Raw genomic sequence first — 22,235 nt, forward strand, 5'->3', positions numbered from 1 at the left:
TAATTCAGAGTGGGTTTCTCATTTTGTTTCACTGACATCGAAAACTCCTTCACAACCACGGGGTCATTGTTTTCCACGGCTCCTGGGGATGGCACGTTACAGAAGGAATCCACCAAACGCCTCTGGACTTGTAAGAAAATGGCAAAAAGGCTGCTAAAATAGGGACTGTTGCCTTTCTCTTGCTCTTGTTTGAAGGCAAAGCTCCTTCAAGGCCCTTCCCTTCTACTCAGCTCCAGTGTTCAGAGCTTGGCCATTGCCTCTGGCCCACTGCTCATGAGAGAATCACAGAATCATGGAATGCTCCGGGTTTGTGTGTGACCTTAAAGCCCATTCCATTCCACCCCCTGCCATGGCCAGGGACACCTTCCACCATTCCAGGTTGCTCCAAGCCCCGTCCAGCCTGGCCTTGGGCACTGCCAGGGATTCAGTGAAGTGGCACTGATGCTGTTTAGATTGAGAAGAAGAACAGCACTGCAGCTTTTACACCTCTGCATTTTAATAAACACTTCAATAATCTGCAGAAGGAGACAGAAGCACTTCCTTTGCAGGTTTCTCTTTCACCACCGACGAGGAAAATAACAATTGTAATAATTATTGCCAACCAGGCTCCTGTTTGCCGAGTGTTTGAGCTTTTATCAGAGGCAGCTTTGCACACAAGAAAGGTGCAGCTGAGCCGGGCAGCATTTCATCTAAAGCACTCATTAACTTGGACAAGCGGGGTCGAGGGTGTTGTGGTTGTTTTGTTTTGATTTTTAATCATGCAGGCATCTCCCGGGCTGCCGTACAGGCACCGGTGTTTTACCGGATCAGCTCCTGGGTGACAAGGGCTGCCAAGCAGCTGCAAGGACAATGAAACACAATATTACTGCTACTACTACTGCTACCTTTCATCTCTGGAGTATATCTGAGCTTCCAAGTGAGCTTCCAAGGAATCCAAAAGGCTGAAGTCTGACCAGCAGCCACCCAAGCTGACGTTCCGCTTGCCTCGGGTAGCTGCTCCTGTCAGATGCACTTCCTGGAAGCTACTGGCGAGTGGCAATTTTATTTTTTTGTTTGAATTTAACTGCAAACCAACCCAACGTGGAGGCACACGAAGGGCTCACTCCTACAGCTGTCTCCTGGAGTTTACTGGCAGCAGCGAATCAGTCTCTTTATTTATGTCTGCGTTTGAGAACGCGATGCCGCCGTAACTAATAATTTATCCATTTTCCTCATTATCTTCATGAAATATCTGCTGTCCAAAACTGAGCTAATAGAACTCCAGCTCGCTGGGAGCCATGCTGCTCGGTGCACTTCAGCCACCAGGAAGAACAGGAGCGAGTCTTCACTGATCCCTTCCCAAAGTCCAAGCTGGAAACCTTAAGCCAAACCTGAAGTCAAACCTGCGGTCCCCGAGCAGCTGCTGGGCCGGCAGCAGCCCAGCTGTCTAAACTTTATTGGCAGCAAATGTGATTCTTGCACACGGACTGCCTGCCTGCAGAAGCCAAAGGCACATCTTGGGCTATCACATCCCATCACGTTCCCCGACGAGATGTGAAAACTGGAATGGGAAACGTCAACAGAGTCCGGCCGCGGCGAGGAGCGGGGCATGCCCGCTGACAAGCGTGCCGCCGTGACAGAGATGGGCTTGGAGTTGCAATTAGTGGCACTGTCATTTTCGGCCGCTCCTGCCAATTAATTAAGCCTGTCAAATGGAAAAACAGCGGCATTCACATGATAATTTATATCGGGAGAGACTGGCCCGGCAAAGCCGCCGCTGCCGCCAACAAAATGCCCTCCGAGCGCTTCAGAAAAAAAAAAAAAAAAAAAAAAAATAAAAAAAATACACATAAAGAAGTGGAAAGGGGAGGTGGGGGGGAAGAAAGAAAGAAAGTTAAACTGTCCTTGTTATAATTGTTAACTCTGATCGCTCAAGTAGAAGACGGGCTGATTAAAACTCCAAACGAGCCCCCAGCTCGCTTAAATCTCAGAGTCCGGAATGATAGAATCAGAGGAGTTTATTCATACCATTAAGCCCCAGAGAACTTAATTGAAAGAAGAGCATAGCCTGGACCTTGACAAGCGGGAGGTCACAGTAATTGCTGCCGGACATATTTAACATTAAGATAATCAGGCCATTAATTACCCTTTGGATCATTAAATCAGCCAGTTGCAAAATGAAATTTCTGCCTCTATTACTCACTTGAGAGACCACAGGGGTGGCTTTTAATTTATCAGTGAGCTTGAGATACAAAGGACCAGGCTTGGGGAGGAAGGAAAAGGGGGAGAAAGGAGGGGGTTTGCTTCAGCAGAGGCAGGAATATCAATCCGCCATGCTTGGTGATCGTGGCAAATTAACTAGGTAAGATAACCTCAGCTTCTAAAGGCAGAAGCTGGGGGTATGTAAATAGATGAGGGCAGACAGGGAGATCAGAGCCTGCACACCACTTAGCAGGATAATAAAGGAAATCATCCTTGATTATCAGTGCTAATTTGGACACTGCCGGTAGCTTGTTATGCGTGTTCTGAGTAGCATTTAATTAATTCAATTGCTTGTTAATGAGGGAAGTGACATGTGGGGAGCAGATGCCACCCAACTGCAGATGGGTTCTGGTCAGCCCTTCACAATAAAATTTTTTTTTTTCTTTCTTTCTTTCTTTCTTTTTCTTTTTTTTTTTTTTAAATTTATTTTTCAAAACCCCCTTCCCCCAGCCCTGGAATGGGAAAGGTGTCAGGCGTGGAGGAGCACTGAAAAGGCACAAAACACTGACCTCATCAGGCCAAGATCCGCTACGGAACCAGAGCTGATCATGGTGGATAGAGAGGTACCCGCGCTCCCCCAGGCCCCAATCCTAACGCTGCTCCTTGTGCCAGGAATCCGGCACCAGCAGCACCACAACAGCAAACTGATGGCCAAAAGGAGCAAGGGATGAGGGAGACGTGGAACACAGCAGCCCCACCAGATCCAGCATGCGGGAGCGGGATCTGAAGTACTCCGTTTCCCCGGGCTCGCCCTTTATCTGTGATGAAGGATTAATTATTTTTACAGAGAGAAGGAGGCATGGATGAGTATTTTCATGGAAGGCATGGTGTAATATTTTTCATCCGAGTCATTCCCCAGTGACCAGCTCGGCGTCACGGCCGCTCTCCTCGGAACAGCACAAGCCAGGCTTTGGTGCAGGACTCAGCTCACTACAGTGACTACTCACTACAGTGGAGCTGCATCATGTTGTCCCTGACACCATTAAATTGAGTTCATTAGCGAGCAAGGATCCAACTGGGTGTTCCCTCGAAAGGTGAGAGTCAGTTCCCACTGCTGGCTCCCAGCTCGAGGCCGCTCAGCCAGTGTTGGATTTTCCTGTAACCTCTGGTAGCCAGAATGAACAGGGAGACTGCTGAGCAAACAGACCTGAGCACAACTGCTGCTCATGCTCCAAGCCCCAGTTAAAGAGCTTAAAGCTGTGCCTGAGCTTCTGCAACCCACTCATCCCTCACTTCAAAACCAGTTTTAATGGAGTTGGACATTCCACGTGTCCAGGAATATTCTCAAAAGGATGCTGAAATGGTGGAGCCCTGTCTGTCTGTGGCTAATGCAGATATTTGGCATGGCTGGAGTAGCAGAACAAGAAACATGGCCGGGATGGTGCCTGGATATGACCCTGCCTTCCCTCAGCTTGCCCTGCAACGTCCAGCCGGTGGAGGTGGCACATCCATCCCAGCACTCCCAGGGAGATAGGGATGGAGACCTTGGCAGCTCAGGAAAAGTGGGTGAGGGAGCAGGTAACCGTCTCCTGGAGTGGGCAGAGGGATGGGGCAGCTTGTCTCCTTTGGAAAAGGCCAACACCACCTTGGGAAGTCGACGGTGGCAAACAAGTCTGCAAACCAGAAGCCACGCGGGCGTGAGGACAAAGCAAAATGTGTGAGGTGTGTGCAGAAAAAAGCTCATTGTCTGGTAGGGGATGGACAAACCAGTGCAAAAGGCAAAGAATTCCCAAGCTGGCTTCCCCACATCTCCAACATTCCTCCATGGAGCAGCTCAGCCCCACAGGGCTCCTCCTCCAGTGCCGCAGCACTCCAAAGCAGCGTTGTGAGAGCGTGCTTAAACAGTATCAATAGCAATTAGAGGGAAAATCCTGATCCCATCCCCAGCCCCAGTTAATTGTTGCAACATTGATTTACTCTAATTTGACTTCTCACTCCAAATTAAACCCGCATTACCCAAGGAGGGACCGTAGGCAAGCTCCCCCGCCCGCCCCCTCCCCTCCAGGACAATAAATTTAATATTGAATACACTTGGAACAAAAACCTGGCGGTTGTTGCAGGATCCATACCGAAAGATCTTTTTCCTTTTTTCCCCTCTTCTTCTTTTTTTTCCTTCCTGCGAGTAATTAAAAGATGCTTTTCTTGACTAATGATCCCCCTGTTTAGGAATGGGAAGTCGATACTCCTTCACCAGCAGTCAGCTTCAATTTGTCACAGGCCTCCCGAAGTTTGAGCGGCGTTCTCGGGGTTGCTGGTAATTGCTGGAACCAATTACCAGCTTTCCAGAGCTGACCTAATCAGGGACCCACGGACACCACAGCTCAGGGCCAGCTGGTCCCTGTTCCCTTTCCACTCAAGTGTTTGCCTGTGCTTGGGTTTTCTGCCACTTCCCCAACTTTTTGTGCTCACCGGAGCTGGTGTTTATTCCTCCTTCCTCCCCGAAATCACAGCAACACCCTCAGCCTTGCCTTGTGCTGCTTCCTTGGGGATCACACCACACCTCTGCTTCCCAAAACCTTCAGTGCCAGAGGCCGTCCTGAGTGTTGCTTTTGATTTACAGGGGCACAGAACGACCTGGAGATCTGCCTGAAGCGTCCCAGGATGGTTTGGGTTGGAAGGGGCCTTAAAGCCCATCCTCATTCCACCCCATGCCATGGGACATCTTCCACTAGGCCAGGTTGCTTGACATGACCTGGAATGTGTTAATATGAGAGGATATACCTGTGCAACATATCCCTGATCAATGCAGGAAGGACAATGCCCTTTGCTAAAAAGCTGCCAGGCTTTGAATTTTACACATCCTCCGATCTCAGAACCTTTCTGGCCTTCAAGATAAGTGTCCAGGTTTATGTTTCCCCGTGGTTTGCTTGGATGAAGAGTTTGAAGTGCATTTAAGCAGACTAGAAAAGGACAGAAGTATTTAATGTGGTTTAATCACAGAATATCCCGAGCTGGAAGGGATCCCACAGGGATCAGTGAGTCCAGCTGCTGGCCCTGCACAGACACCCCACCAATCCCACCCTGGGCATCCCTGAGAGCCTTGTTCAAATGTTCCTTGGGCTCTGGCAGCCTCGGGGCCGTGCCCATTCCCTGGGGAGCCTGGGCAGTGCCCAGCACCCTCTGGGGGCAGAGCCTTTCCCTGAGATCCAACCTAACCCTGCCCTGGCACAGCTCCAGCATTTCCCTGGGTGCTGTCCCTGTCACAGAGAGCAGAGATGGGAGCTGTCCCTCAGGAGGTAGCTGCAAGCCACGATGAGGTCTTGAATTTGGTAATAACTTGTTTTTGAGTGTGCAGAATTACTGAATGGAAGCTGTACTCACAGCCTGGCACAGCTCTGTTCTCAGAAATACTGGTGACATTTTCCTGGGTAAGACTCCTTAATTATGCCATGACCTAGAGCAGCCTTTTGGCAATTCCTCCTGCAAAACAGCATCTCCATGGATCCCTCCACCCTTCCCTCTACTCCACAGAAACATGCGGGATGCCCCTGCAACCACACAGTGATCAGTGCCAACCTCTCCCAAGGTGAAGGGACTGCTTTGAAAGCCACATCAAGACTTTCAGGTTCCTTTTAGCCCAGCCTGTGAACACTCCTTGAGCCTCCCAGCCCAACAATTCAGTATTAGTGGAGCAGCTCATGCCTGGTTTTTTTTGTGTCCCTAGAAATCTCTGGGCCTCCACTGATGGCTTCATCTCCACTAGAGAGACACAACATGAAGAGGTAAAACCCACCTGATCCCCTCTAAAAGTGTCTATTACGGCCCCATCACAGAATCAGATTCCCAGAATTGTTTGGGTTGGAAGAGACCTTAAAGCCCATCCAGTTCCACCACAAGCAGGGACACCTTCCACTGTCCCAGGCTGCTCCAAGCCCCATCCAACCTGGCCTGGGACACTTCCAGAGATCCAGGGGCAGCCACAGCTGCTCTGGGCACCCCTTGCCAGGGCCTCCCCACCCTCCCAGGGAAGGATTCCTTCCCAATGTCCCATCCACCCCTGCCCTCTGGCAGTGGGAAGCCATTCCCCTTGTCCTGGCACTCCATGCCCTTGTCCAAAGCTCCTCTCCAGCTCTCTGGGAGTTGCCTCTTCCCCCTTCAGTCCCTCAACAACAACAAAAGGGAGGTTTGTTTAACCCTCCTTTCAGGTCCAGTTTAGCTTCATCCAATAGAATTCCTCATGCAAAACTCCAAACAGCAGTGAGAACGTGGAAAGCAGAGCCTCTACCTGAAGAACTTGAATCTATTTTCTCACCACATCTTGGACAGAAGGATTGTGATGCTGGCAGAGACCAAAGTGAAGCACAAAAGGAGCCACTCACTTTGGAAAAGCAGAACTTTCTGGTATTTACGTGAAAAATCACATTTCAGTCCCTGCTGCAAACAGCAGAGGAATGGGAGCAGCAAAGCAAGATTGCAATTGCTTTGTGGGAAAATTTTCACATCATCCTAATTCTGCTTTTTCTAGCACCTCTTCGATCACGTAAGCGTGAACCTGGACACAGAGCTAGAAAATCCTATTTATAAAATGAATCCTTTTGTCCAAAAATGTTGCAGCGCAGGAAAGAAAGTGCAGTGGTATCAGTGACAATCAGAATCAGCTGAAGATAACCATGAAGATGCACTGAAACAAAGGGGGAGAATTAAAATAAGCCCTGAGCATGAAATACTAAGAGAACAAAGTTGATTTTCTAGAAGTAAAAATTCAATCCCAAATGAATGATTTAATTGAAATGGATGGTGCTCTTTTCATCACAGTCACGTGGATTTTAGATTTTTCATGGTGTTTATTATCTGACTACTAAAATAATGTGATTTTTCTTTTTTAAAATAGAATTCCAATTGAGTGCAAGCCTTTTCCTCTCAGGTGTTTAGGACTGAGGTATTGCTCCATCTCACCTCAGCAGTAAGCAGCAACATAGATTTGTGAGGTGCAAGAACAGAAAATCTCTGGATTAAAGCGATACTGGTCACTGAGAGTTCATTTCAATCTGCCTGATGAAATCATCGTGCTGCCTGTCTAATAATACAAACACACAGAGCAGACATCCCATTTCTGCCTGAAAAAAAACCTCTCTTTGGGTCTCCCTGAGCACTTTTAAATGCACAGCCATTCATCTAAGTAGCCTGATTAATGTCGTGGCTTCATTCTCGAAGATGAACCAAAGGTGGCACCACAAATTCATTTTTCAGGGCTAACGAAATAATGCAATGAGGAACAGTTGACTTTATTACACACAACAGCACAAACCCACCCCTCCACTGCAGGAGGTGGCCCAGGTGTAGTGATCTTTCCACCTGATCCCTAACTGGAAAAAGTATTCTCAAAACGTCTGTCTTTAACACGGATCAGATTAATTAAGCATAAAAACCCCCTTAGTTTTAGGTAGGACAGCACATCACAGGAAGATTTTCACTGTGTGGAGCTGTGAGAGGCAGGCAGAATGCTGTTCTCAAAGGAAACACCCCCACCCCCCCAGCAGCTCATGGTTTCACATAAATCACACACACAAAAAGTAATCAAGCCCACGGCGAGCGGGACTTTGAACATCCCCGAGCAGAACCAAAGACCTGACAGCCAGGTACCAATTCCCAAGCGAGCCTGAACCTCTGAAGGAACATTATTAATGACAAACTGTTAGTCCAAGAGGCAGGAACTTTGTGGCCCACCGAGACAAAGGAGCACATGACAGGATAATTTAGATGGAGGAAGAAGCAGGCGGGAGGTTTCCATCTCCCGCTGAACAGAAAAACTGCAGAGCTGCGGAGGAAACCTTCGCAAGAGCCAGAACGTAACGAGGTCACTCAACTTTTGCCACCCCCCACTTTGACACATGTTCTTCCTGGGCACGCAGGGAGGATATAAATAATGATTTTCCCACAAGGCACGGCGCGAGGGAGGAGTTAAAAGCGGCAGTGTCACAGACAGAGTGAGCAAACGCACCTGGTGGAGTCTGAGGAGGGCTTCACGTGGCCTTGGCTGTTCTCCTCCCACACACTGTTGGCCAGCTCGTTGCCAATGGCTGACATCACCTTGATGAGCTCTATGGGCCAATCGTCCAGGTCCAGCGAGCGCACCCGGGACAGGTTGGCGTGCCGAGGTTGCGGTGGATCCCTGAGCATTCGATGCAGATGAGGGCTCCCAGGTTCAGGCTGGCCCAGTCGGGGTCTGCAGGACAAGGGACACAGCAATTAGGACAAGGCAACACCCAAGGGAACTTTCCTGCTGGTGGTTGTGCTTGAAGGTTTTGGCTCCAGGGGTGTCTTGTCCTAAAGTGCAGCTGGGAGGTCTCCTGGGGTCAGTGGAGATACCCTCAGGGGTAAAAAAAAAATAAAAGGTGGTGTCTCAGAAGGTGTATTACCCCACCTCCAGCCAAAAAACCCCTATGAATCAGAGGGGAGAGGAGAAACCAAGGAAATGTAACCACAGAGATGGGTAAAGGATGATGAAGTGGAGAAGGCCCCTCCTTGGGAATCCAGAGCTGCTCGCAGCCGCTTGAAAGGGAGAAAAAAATATAGAGACCAGAAACAATGATCTCCTGCTCACTACATCTACTCCCTCAACAGCCACCTGCACCACCAGCTATGTGTGGCTCTTACATCTGACTCTTCTTCCAATTCCAGAATCAGAGGGATAAACACCAAGATGGAACTGTCCCACCTGGAACGGCCCCAGTTCCAGGGCACAAGCCAGGAGGATTCCACCCACCCAAAACAACCCCACGAAGGGTAAGAACTGGGGCAAACCTGACACAAGATGGGAAATTCCATTTCCCAGCGTGGTTCAGAACTCTTTTGCCACGTGTAACTCTTCTTCCTGTGTAATTTAAATCTCGATTTGTATGGACTGCCCTCTCTCCAACAAACATTCACCTTAACAAATGCAACTGAAGACACATGAGAGGAATTGTTGTTGGCTTTTTTCTCCCCCCTGCTGTCAGATCTTTTCTTCATGCCTTACTCTGTGCATCCCAAAGAACTGCCCCAAATGCCAAGCAGGAAAACGGGGATTAATTAAGAGGGCAGGCAAGTCTTACTCCTATCTAAATAAAATTTGGAGTTGACAGAAAATGAATTTCCAGTGTTTCCTTCTGTTCCGGAAAATTTCATCCAAAGACTCGTCTCGTAACCCACAGCTGAAAAGCTGTTTTTGGCAGCCAAAATATGTGGAAACAAAACATTTCCTAGTTCTTTGCCATGTCATGTTTGGACAAAAAATAGGAGAGGAAAGCTGACAATATTAATGGTGAAGTCCCACGTTTCACTGAAGGCACTGACTGACATTTTTCAGTCAATCCTTAGAAATCTAAAAATGTCCCCCAGAACAAAAATCCCCCATCTTATTCCACTTGAGCAGAAAACCACAGCTGTTGTTTAGAAGTTCCTGTCCGTACATATTCTTATATCACACCTAATGTAACACCTACATTATACACATACAGCATTTCACACCTCCAAAAAACAAGGTGAGACAAAACTCCTGCCATGCTTTCCAAGCTTTTGGTACAACAACTACAACAAACTCCTTTAATTCCACAATTCTTCAGATTATTATTATTATTATTATTATTATTATTATTATTATACAACCTCCACTGTTGTTTTGCCAGTGGTGTATCTGAAACACACTAAACCCCCCCACCCCCAAGCAGCAATTTGTTGGTATAAACTTGAAACACAGCAAGTAATAATTTGAAATTTGCAAACTGTGACTCGGAATGAAACCCCTGACCTGCAAAGGCCAGGGTTATCCTCACAAAAATCCAAAGTGCAATGAGTTCTAAGAGGCATGAACTCACAATGAAGCAAGAGAATGAAATACCAACTTACATTATTCCAATTATTCTGACACAACTGGTGTTAAAGACATGACCTCCCTCCCAAACACCTCTCTGCTTGAAGTCTACATGTAGTGCATCTGGCACTGAATAAATTCTTTAAATATTCACCCTCTTCAGAGCATCACAGAATTGTTTGGGTTGGAAGGGTCCTTTCCAGTTGCCAGCACTGAAGGAGTCCCCCAAAACAACAACCAGGAAGTTCCATGGAATTTTACCAAGGTATTATTGTCAATCTCAACAATCTGACAACACGCAGCTGAGTGGGAAGGTGGCAAATGAGGAAAGGCAAGGGCTGAACTTGTTATAGAAATGAAAATTATTATCACCAATTCATACCACACGTGGTTAGAAAGCTGTAACTACTCAAGGTTGGGTTTTGTTTTCCTTTTATGGAGATGATACAAACCCAGCTCCCTTTTCCTGCTGATGGTGAGAGTAATTCTGATTGGAGGACGCTCACAAGGCACGTGGCAGGCATGGATATCAAAGTTTGATGGTAAAAGGAAGAAAAAGCCCACTCAGTGCAGCTAAAGGTGCTTTACTTAAAACTGGTCAAACAAAAAATGAGCTTTTTTAGCACCACTGAATCTACCCAGATCACACTTTTCAGCTGTCCATATTCTCAAAAACGCCTGGCTCACTCCTTCCCTGAAAACCTCTTCTCCACTCTGACTTGCACCTCAATCAGCTTCACCATTTGGAGGTGAGAACTCTCTTAGGAGAATAACCCCTCCCCACTGTCTCCTTCATCCCTTTGGATCTGAGGAGGCTGATGAAAGGCTAAACCCTCCTGAGGTCAGCAGGTGTAAGATATCCCTGGGCTGAGCAGAGGGAACTGCTGGAAGGAGGAGCAGAAGAGCCAGGGAAAGAAGAGGCAGGGGTGAAGGCATCTCAAGCTGCAGCAGAAGAGAGAGAAAAGTTTGCAACTCTCTTATTCTTTGAGAGGTTTTTACTCTATTCTGCATGAAAAATTGAATTTTGTGATGGGTAGGACAAGACTGCCCAAATTATTACCTCAGTGTTTGGTTCTCAAATACAAAATACACCAGTGATCAGACTCCTGGATTGGAAAACTCATGATGAGAATCCATGTTTTTAAACCCTCCCTGTTTTCTTCTGCAACAGCAAAGACCTGCTTTTCCATGGTCTCTGGATATCTTGGAAGAGGTGACTCATATCTATCCTCTGGTAGAGCCAAAATCCAGGAATTCAGCTGGGTTTGCCTACGCAATTGGATCACCTTGGGTGGCTTCTCCAGATGAAATCAGCCCCGGGACTCCGCTGCTTTGGGAAAAGGCAACATCAGTTTCCTTCTGAAACATGAAATCAGATCTTGGGCACAAACTCCAGCTCCTAAGGAGCACTTTGCCTCATCTCTTGCTCTGGGATGGGCATGTTAAAAGGAGAATACTGAACAACTTCAGTTGGAGGCTGCCAAAAGGCCAGGATGCTGGCAGCCCACAGCTGCTGGGTTAACATCCAACAAGGCAGAATTCCCCCGTGAAACAAAGTGCTGCACCAAGTGCTCAAAAGGCAAAGAGCTCCAGAAAGAGGAAGAACGAGACTTCTGAAGTGGAAGATTGATGGCTCTTGAACAGAGCTGAGGGATGGCAACATCTCGTACTCCTGTGCTCCCAAACATCTGCCTCTCTGGAGATGCAAACGATGTGAGAGCTCTACGAGGTGCTGGGGTTTGTGATGTTAAGTGCTCTGGGGGTAAGGACCTGCCCAGGCAAGGCAGGAAGGGAGGCAAGGGAATAAAGCAAAGCCCTGCAGAAAAAGCAGCAGGCTGAGGTTCACCTCATGTGTGTGTGTTTACATTTTAAGATCCATTGCTTTGGAAATATCTCAGGTTTATCCAAAGGTGGCCTTAAAATCAGGAAGGTCAAACAGCGAGAGGAGTCAGAGAGGGCATAAATCATCTCTGGAGAACACAAACAAGTCCAGCTGAGATTCCAAAATCATCCCCCTGCAAAAGCTACGCGACAGAGCGTTGCCAAAGTGGGCTGTCCCACTCTGCCCTCTCCCAGCAACATGCTCCTGGCACATCCCTGCTGCTGGCACCACGCATGGGGGGCCAGCTTGACCCATGAACAATCTGGCTGAAAACCAGATCGGTTGGGGGGGGAGGGGTGGAACCCAAAAAAGCAAAAAAACCAACAAAAAAGAAGTGCTGCTTTCTTGCACAACCGTTTTCCTGATTAAACATCTCGCCTGGCTGCATAAATCCTGGGATATATGCATGGCTGGGGAGAGAAACACGAGCCTTGGGGATAGCGTGGAGTCTGGGCAGAGCTGAGGTGGATCAGAGGGATGCTGTGGGTGTGGGAGTGGTCTGCACTGAAGGGATTGCACCTTATAGATATATAATATAACCTCCCATAAATACATACATATATATGAAAGTATAATATATATTTGTGTATTTTATAAATATATATATATTATATCTAGTTAGCAAGGCTGGGAAAATGCCACCCACAGCTGCACAGAGAGAGCGGAGCAGGACTTGGCACCACTCCCACCGTGGGCTGCTCAGAGGCAGCAGTGAGCACTTCAAATGAGCTGAATATCCATGCAGGTCACTCCCAGACCCCCTCCTCCTCACACACAGCACACCACCCCACCTGCCTTTCTCCTGAGCCACATCAAAGCTCTGGGGGAAATCTCAATGACTGCCAGGTCACTATGAAAGCACACTAATAAATAAGACTCGCTTTGGGCTCCAGGTGCTAAAATACCACCCAAACCAACCTCTTCCCGTGTTTAGCACGTGCTGAATCACATGGAGAGGAACACAGAGACCAAACTGTTGGTGCAAAAGCACCTGCACTTGTGTACAGATGTTCTTTTTACCCTGGGGTGTCAGAACGGCTTAGACCAGGAGTCAAAATCCTAAGCGGCGAATCTTCAAAAGTAAGAATCACACCTGAAGAAAAAGAAGTGAATATTTTTTTCCATTTTAAGCATGTGCAAAAATCGCAAGGAAAGTTCTGACTTCCAAATATCAAAGAAATAAAAATGCACAAGTTCTCGGTCCTTCAGCTCCTCCAACTAATTGCTTTAGAGCAAGAGAACTTCCTTTTTGTGGCTTTGTTGCAAACCCCTGGAACTAAAGAGCACCAGAATAATGGCCTCAGTCGGGGTTAGTGAGGTGAAGCACAGCTCAAAGTATTCCCGAGAACACTCTTCTGAACACTAAGTATATGTTTTAAAAAATATAAAAAAAATATAAAAAAAAAAAAGGGAAAGAAACACAAAGGGGAAGGAAAAAAAAAAATCCAAAATCAGTTTTCTAGCATCCAGATATAATGAGCAATGACTTTGGTATCTTCTGCCAAGCAGGCCTAAAAAACCAAAGGAAAAACCAGCAATGAAGCTCTACTTCTTTGAAAACATTACCATGGCACGTGTGCCCTCACCTCGCAAAACAGGCGGGAAATGGAAGGAACTGATGTCAAACAGCAAACTTCTTTCCTTCAGCACAGAAATGCTGACATTCAACGTGAAACAACGAGGGGAAAAAATGAGGATGCATTGATGTGGCAGATATTGAGCATAAATTAAGATTTGGTTAAGCAAACTCCTCAATGGAGCAGAAATGTGCCAGCAACAGAGGGGATGTTAACACCAGGGAGGCCAGAGCTGGGTGTTCCCCCAAGCCCTGGCCGAGGAGAAGAGGTCAGAGCCGAAGTCAGGTGGCTGTACTTACTCTGAGCCTCACAGTCCACGCAGTGGGAATTGCCTCTGATGTTCCTGATGGACTGCAGGGCCATGGCCTCGTTCTGACTCGTCAGGCGGGACTGGGGGATTTAAAGACACGAATGAGCAGTGAGGAAGAACCCAAAAAACCTAAATGACACAACTGGCAGCTGAATGAACGGCAAACCCCAAAGCTCAGACCAAGGTCAAATGAATACGGTCAAGGAACCCCAAGTCTTGATTTGCCTCTCAAGGAACAGGGATCTTTTGGCATCTCCAAGACTTGTGGGGTCTCCAGCCCGGATTCTAACAGAGGGGAATCAAGCCTGAGGATGAGCCCTGCTCTCCCCAAAAGCAGCAGCCACACTGCAGGTTTGCTTCTCGAGATAAATGAGATAAGAATATCATTTTGCAAGATCAGTTTCTTTTATCGACGTGCGTGCTTGTGCTAATGAAGACTAAGGGACGCTTTGCAGAAGCGGCTGGAACCTTTTTATCATGCAAAGGTCAGGTTTCACCCGGTGGCTCCCGTTTAAATGCTCTCCATGGTGACCTGCCCATGACCTCTGCTCGGGGAGACTCTCCTGATGCACCAGCACTTCAGCTCTACCCTAAACTGCCTTGAGGGTTCCCTGAGGAGCAAACTGTTGCCTGCACCAAGGGATGGAGAAGGGATTTAAGCAGGACTTGTGGATATCCACGTGGAGACGCAACTTCCGTGGGACACCTGTCCAGCCAGCTGCCCTTTGCTGTTCCAGCCAGTTCTTCTAACATGCTTTGGGAACCTGGAGTGAAAAACCTCCCTGAGCCATTGCCCAGCCACTCTGGAAGAGTCAGAGGGGGGGAAATGATGCCTTAGGTTTTAACTTTTCCATTTTTCACATCCTGCACTGCCTGGTGTGTGACTCTGAAGTTCCTTGTAGCCTGGTAATTTCTGCTCTCTCATGCCAAGCAGACATAACAAAGCCTCTCCAGGCCTGCTCTCCAAGGACACCCAGACTGTCCTAGGCCCAAAAGTATAAACCAAAAGCTTCTAAAGGGGGGGGCAAGCTTGGGGAAACGACATCATTAACTGAAGCTTTAATTGGAGAATTAACCCTGCTATGCAAATGAACCAAACTCACAAAAGTGTGAAGAACTCATGACCTGTTGTCCATCTTGGGGTCCATCTTGGCAGTAGCCTCTGGCCCCCAGGGTGTGCCTTTGAAGGCCTTTCAAATAAATACCTCTTTTATTCCCTTACTCCTGTCTAGTCTCTGTGTCTAGGAGGCCTCTTAAGGCATCACTTTATCCTTCTGCATTGATATTTTTATGTGGGTGCTCATGCACAAACTTCCCCTTCTGTGCTCTGATAACACACACCCATCAGGATGTCTGAACCCATGCAAAGCAAGAAACATGTAAACTGGGATTTTCCTCCACCTCAGGAATATATCTTGGAAATAAACCCATTTTTTAACACCAAATGGGAAGTAAATTGTGGTATGATGATGGTAATTAGTGGTGTTTGATCTACCCTGGCACCTCAGGGCAACGAAAGCAGGCATTCATTTAAAACTAGGAGTCTCTTCCTTGCCATATAAAATCATGAAAGACAACTGTTAGATGGGTAATATTATGGGGTCTACAGTTCTGGACAACTAGTGGCCATTCTTCTCCCTCAGGCACCACAGAGCACCTTGCTCTCTCCTGTGAAGTGCTTACAGACAGCTGCACTCAAGACGCAGAAGTTCTCCCAAAAACAAGCATTGGCTGAAGGCATCTCAGACTTTAAACACTTATTTTGATAGGAAGGGCGAGCAAATTCCTTCTGTCATCAAAGGAAAGCACTCCAAGGGGGGAAAAGCTGCTCCTCCTAGGCCGTGTGCTCCCCTCAGAAAGCTCCAAGCCTCCTCAGCTGTGGGGGTAACACACACACACACACCTCGAGGAGTACGGGCTTGAAATTCAGAATTTGCTGCCATCTTAATGATGAGCTAACCCATGGCTAATTGTCAGTATTGCCCTGTGCACCATACCTTGTTCTTGCTGCTCTCACAGGACTGTAAACTGGCCAGGATCTGGCTCTCTATGGCTTGGACCCACGCGTCCCTCTCTTCGTAGGTGGTTGCTTCGAAGTGCCAAGTCTGGCCCGTGAGAGAGACAATGATAAACTCGAAGTTTTCTTCTTGTTCTGGGAAAAAAAAACCAAAGAGCAATTGGAAGAAAAGATTAAGGATAGTGAAAAGTAGCTGAAACAACCTTGGTTGATGAGAACTTCTGCTACATGACGGGTTTAAGCTGAAGGAGGATAGATTTAGATGGAATACTGGGGAAAAATCCTTCCCTGTGAGGGTGGGGAGGCCCTGGCACAGGGTGCCCAGAGCAGCTGTGGCTGCCCCTGGATCCCTGGCAGTGCCCAAGGCCAGGCTGGACATTGGGGCTTGGAGCAACCTGGGACAGTGGAAGGCGCTCCTGCCCATGGCAGGGGGTGGAATTGGATAATCTTGAAGGTCCCTTCCAACCCAAACCATTCTGGGATTGTGCAAATCCTGCAAATGCAGGTCTGAACATGAGGTTTGAGGCTGGATCCTGCCCTGCACAGTGCAGCAGGAAACAACCAGGATCCACTGCTTTTTCTCTCTAAATGCTATCCAGACAAAGCACTGGTTTGGGTAAATGCTCAGTTCCTGTGTTTGTGAGTTTGGAATCGAGTCTGTACCTTCATCAAACATAAAATGGCCAGCAAGCATCATTTAGATTTAAACCTGAGGAGCTAAAAGCTACATAATGTAAAAATCAAAGGGTGCCACAAAATAAAAGATGAATGGACCATAAAGAGCTGACAATACAGAAAGTGTAACAATTTACCCTCTTCTTTCAAGCAGTTTTTACAAGCACAGATATATTAAAGCAGATGTGTACATTTTCTCCTCTGCAGCATGAATACTGGGATGATAATGATAATAATAATAATAATTACTGGGCTATAATACAGGATTAAAATCAGTTCAACCTATTCAACATCCACGTCCGACATGGGAGATGAGAAAATGATCTGAGAAGCCAGGAGAGAGGGTCAGTGAAATATCCTGAGGGCTACTGGAGGATAAGGACAAGTATTCAGGCCAGAGGAGCAGCACATGGAAATACCAGCAGAACTGAAATAAATGGACACACAGCCCACCTACACATGGGACACCAATGCCAAATTAAAAAAATCAAGGAAGCTGAAACAGAGTAAGTGCAATTGGGAAGGGCTGGCACGGAGCATGAAAGAAAAAGAATAATAGAGCACAAAATTCTGGTGAACATCAGCCATAATGAGCTTCAGAAAGAGCATTTTGTCCCATAATGACTTATTATATATTCAGAGCCATGACACTGCTGTGTTCCCTCATCATCCATAAACATGCAGAGACCAGGGACAAATCCAGCACCAGATTTAAAGACAGCACTGCTGCCCACTGGCAGTTGTGCTCCCAAGCTGTGGAACAAGGGGTTTTCTTGGAGAAGCTCCATGTCAGCAAGGCCAGTGCTGTAAGGATGCCTCAAAAATATCAGGAAGTGACTTGGCACCTTGAGGTGGGGATAAACACGGAGCTGAAGGTTATTTTCAGGTGCAGGAAGGCAGCCGAGGCAGCAGTTTTACTGAAAAACAGTGCATGGACTAAGTGGGAGAAGAAATCATGGAATATCCAGAGGTGGAAGGGGTCCCACAGGAATCACTGATCCAACCCCTGGCCCTGCACAGCCACCCCACCAACCCCACCCTGGGCATCCCTGGCAGCGCTGCCCAAACGCTCCTGGAGCTCTGGCAGCCTCGGGGCCGTGCCCATTCCCTGGGGAGCCTGGGCAGTGCCCAGCACCCTCTGGGGAAAGAACCTTTCCCTGATACCCAACCCAAACTCCCCTGACACAGCTCCATGGCACTCCCTCGGGTCAAAGACGAATGATGCAACTGCACAGCTACAACTGTTCCATTATAGCAACACTGTGTTCCAAACAAACAGGTAGAGGCATTACCCAAAATGCCATGAATAAATCATGGAAAAGGCTCGTTTATCAAGCAGAGCTTTCAGGGGTTTATGAGGAAGATCTAAGAGGAACTACTCCACAATAAATGAAGTAACACTCAGCCCTGTGCACTGTAGGACAACACTGGTGAGGTCTCTGCAGCACCACTGAACCCTCTGATCTCCTCTTTAATAATGCTGATCACACACACACGGAGCTGGTTTGGCCAGGAGAAATGAGCCCAGGAGAGCTGCAGCACATTTTCAGGCTGGGCTGGAAGGACATTTTGAGGTCCAAAGAAGAAAACGGAGCTGGGGAAGGGGCTGGAGCCCCAGGAGCGGCTGAGGGAGCTGGAAAGGGGCTCAGCCTGGAGCAAAGGAGGCTCAGGGGGGACCTTGTGGCTCTGCACAAGTCCCTGACAGGAGGGGGCAGCCGGGGGGGAAATCGGGCTCTGCTGCCAGGAACAGGGACAGGAGGAGAGGGAACGGCCTCAGGCTGGGCCAGGGGAGGGGCAGGGTGGATACCAGGGGGAATTTCTTCATGGAAAGGGTGCTCAGGCCTTGGAAGGGGCTGCCCAGGGAGTGGTGGAGTGCCCATGCCTGGAGGGAATTCAAAGCCATGTGGATGTGGCACTTGGGGACGTGGGTTAGTGGGGAACGCGGCAGCGCTGGATTAACTGCTGGGCTCGATGATCTTGGAGGTCTTTTCCAACTTCAATAATTCCATGATTCTATATCCACTGAAGCTTCAGATTTAGTCCCCAAAAAGCCGTGCTGGTTGAAGACATCTTCCCTAATTTTTTCTGCTTAAACACACCAAGACTGTTTTTGCCCCAAGCTCAGCTGTGAAACAAAGCAGCAGTGCCTGCTCCACGTCACCCCCCAGGGCAATTCCTTCAGAAGACAAGGAACAAACCCATTCCTGTACGTCCTTAAGCACAGCAAGTGGGAACAGGAAAATCCAGGAGGGAGGATGAAATTGTTCACTTTCACTCTTCAGTCAAATTATAGGTTGTGCTATTTAAATCCCTGTGAGCCCAATCACAAAATTTTATTAAACAGTTTTCCATGTTTAACAGTTATTCATGGAAAGGTCCACTATAATAGTATTTTAGCACCATCAACCTGTCGAAATCAACCTGCCCAATTACTCCAAACTACATTAATAACACCGGATATTACACTAATTGTGTCCAGTTTCTATGCAGACGAGGTCCCATGGGGCTAATTTTGCATCCTCAGGGGCAAGCAACTCAGCCATCAGCCTGATTTCACCAGGAATCCCTCCTCATTACACAAGTCCAGGCTGTCAAACTTTTTTTTTTTTTAAGAAAAAAAGGTTAATGGGCCAATCAGTCATCAATTATTTCCTGGAGAGGCAGCAGAGGAAGGGTTAAAGTGTGAAGAACCAGCTGCCAGCAACTTCCATTTGGAAGTTATTATCAACAGGAGATGTCTAAAAATGTTGTTGTTTGTTTTGCCTTTTTTCTTTTCTTTTTATTTTTTTTTGAAGAGGGAAGGGCTGGCTGGGATGGGAAATGAGCCCAAACTGTGAGACTGTGATGATATGGAAGGCAAAGCACAAGAGACTTTTTCTTTTAGTGGAAGCGGGCATGGAATCAGTGAATTTTAGGGTGCCCAGGGCAGCTGTGGCTGCCCCTGGATCCCTGGCAGTGTCCAAGGCCAGGCTGGACACTGGGGCTTGGAGCAGCCTGGGACAGTGGAAGGTGTCCCTGAGGAGCAATGGGTTGGGGAAGAAAAAACAAACATTCAGGCATGGCCTCACCGCCTTCCCCTACCCAATGTGTTTGCGATGTGGGACTGAGACCAGCTTTAGAAAACCAGCCCGAAAATTACCACAGGATACAATTAGGCCATAACTTGTTCCAGAGAACTCAGTTCAGTCCACTGAAATGTAGGGAAAGCACTTGTCCAGAAGCAGTCACACCCCCTGGTATCCCTCAGGAGAGGTTTGAAATAATGTGCACAAATCAGCTCGGTCCCAGTTTCCACTCCTCACCTATTTTACTCCCAATATCAAGAACTGCATAAATAACCAGGGACACCTTGCACCAGTGATGGGCACAGTTCAAAGTCACAAAATCCTAAAAGATCAGGCTGGAAGGGACCTCGAGGATCACCTGGTCCAACTTTTCAGCACGGAAAGACAGTGGGAGGCAAGGGCTCCTTCCTGCCATGCAGGAATCCCACCCATCCTAAAAGATGGCTTTTAAACAAATAAATATTAAGGCATTTCTCACAGGCATTCATGAATATTTTACCAGAACCAGGAATAAGACTGGATCTTCTGGCTCCCAAGACAACCAGGCTGTGCATTTGTATTTGTCTGATAGCAGAGGATGCTGGTGCTGCCGCTAATTAACAGTAACTCATCATGCACACCTGGTGGGTGGTGCCACTCACACAGGAAACACTTCCCAGGAACAAGAAGTCAAGTGCAGTACCAAAAACACCCTTGAGGGCACGTTTCAAACACTCCTGAAGCACCTTCAAGAGCTGAGGTTACAGCCTGAATCCCAGCCAAGCCTGCCTCAAGTAACACCGAGCCCTATTTAAGCTCCTTTTCCATCGCCTCCTCCTCTCTCTCCTGAAAATCTCTTCTGCTCAAGCACCATAACCCTTCATCCTTTCCAAAGGAGGAGAAGGGAGAGCTGCTGGGGTGCCCTGGGAAGCGACAGGAGATGTTGACAACACACCGTTTGTTTACAACGTGTTATTTACGTCCCACGCAACGTTAGGTCTCGTCACCTTTCGCCGCTCGGTGTGAACCACCCCCGTCACTCGGCAGATGAGGATGTTTATTAGCAGCCTCAATTAAGGAAATATTTGTGCCACGTCCCACTGGGCATGGCTATGCTAATACTTCTCTCCCCTTTCCAAACCCAGTGTCTAAATCTAATTAGTTCTGAAAATCAACCCTATCAGGACAACGGAGCTCTGCTATCGCTTGCCCACAGCTCTTGGTAAAGGCTGTGTTCCACTGGAAGAGTTTTATATCCCATTTATCTGAGTGGTGGTAGAAAGCTGAAGGCACTGAACCCCTCTGCCACATGGACTTGATGTTTTATTTGGGTGCCAAGACAACACAAGTTAAAATTTTTTTTAAAAATTCAGTTTAGACAGACAGGGTGTAACTTCCTGCACGGGCACAGCACCACAGCAGCAACAGCATCACCTTGAAACCAGAGGTAGCTTGGGGCTTCTTGAGTATCCAAACCATAAAGTTTTCCCTCAGTGCCCAGCAAATCCAGCCCAGCACTGTTTAAAATCTCACATGTAACCATGAGGAGGGGAAAAAAATCAGGATTTAGTATCTTTAAGCATGAAGAGCACAGACATTTAATTCCTTAAATATAATCCTGCTGTGCTGCAAAATCATAGAATCACAGAATGGTTTGGGTTGGAAGGGATCTTAAAGATCATCCAGTCCCACCCCCTGCCATGGGATACCTTCCACTATCCCAGGCTGCTCCAAGCCCCATCCGACCAGGCCTTAAATCTGCTGGTATAGGAGAAAGAAGTGTGTGTTTTAATAACACTGCTATGATAACAGGTACAAGTGACTCTTAAAACCAGAGTGGGGTTTGTTTTAAGCATATCTCACTGCTACTACATATTTTTCCCCCTAAAGAACCAAAGGATGGCTTAAAGCCTGGCTGCCTGCAATAGGGGGAGCATGTGGGACTTCCTCATTTGTCAGTGGCTCCCTGTGGAAAACCCCCAAAATCCGAAAATGAAAGAGTTTAGGCAAACTCTAAAATGAATCAAAGCAAGGTTTCTTGTAATGAGACAGAACTGATGGAGGAGACAACTCTGCAATTTTGTGGCAACGTGGGGGTCGGGCTCTGCTCCCAGGGAACAGGGACAGGACAAAAGGAAACGGCCTCAAGCTGTCCCAGGGGAGGCTCAGGGTGGACATCAGGAGGAATTTCTGCATGGAAAGGGTGCTCAGGCATTGGAGTGGAGTCCCCATCCCTGGAGGTGTCCAAGGCAGGCCTGGAGGTGGCACTCAGTGCTCTGGGCTGTGTGACAAGGTGGGCATCGGTCACAGCTTGGACTCGATGGCCTGGGAGAGTTTTTCCAACCTCAATGATTCTGTAACACCCTCAGAAGGCTGAGTCCTTCAGCTGGGATCCCACGCCTGGTGAAAATCCCACCCATAACATTATTTTTGCTGTCAAACAGCCAGGACAGAGCAGCCCCTCTGATGGGGACACTCAAGCACAGAGTCCCCCCCACCCTGGGGACCATCACCCACCCACAGCACAACTGCAGCACCTGGGCTGCACCTTCCTGCAGCTCCAGCTGAGCTCTGCCCGCCTGGGAGCAGGCACAGAACACCTAAAACCAACGGGAGGGCATTAAAAATGACTGGAGAGTTTTTCAAGGCGGGGCTGAACCTGATGGAAATGTTTGTGGTGTGTAAAGAGGTGTAAGC

At 47.8% G+C, this 22,235-nt stretch overlaps 1 protein-coding gene across 1 annotated transcript in view; it reads right to left on the bottom strand.

Annotated features, from left to right (window-relative positions):
- AGAP1 (ArfGAP with GTPase domain, ankyrin repeat and PH domain 1) overlaps positions 1 to 22,235 on the bottom strand; it is a 248,519-nt gene that overhangs the window by 31,972 nt on the left and 194,312 nt on the right. Inside the window, 4 exon segments of the mRNA XM_039555487.1 lie at positions 8,183 to 8,331; positions 8,334 to 8,407; positions 13,792 to 13,882; positions 15,800 to 15,954. Coding sequence (XP_039411421.1) covers positions 8,183 to 8,331; positions 8,334 to 8,407; positions 13,792 to 13,882; positions 15,800 to 15,954 — 469 coding nt within the window.

Source organism: Corvus cornix, chromosome 7, assembly GCF_000738735.6.
Source record: "Corvus cornix cornix isolate S_Up_H32 chromosome 7, ASM73873v5, whole genome shotgun sequence".
Taxonomy (NCBI): Eukaryota; Metazoa; Chordata; class Aves; order Passeriformes; family Corvidae; genus Corvus; species Corvus cornix.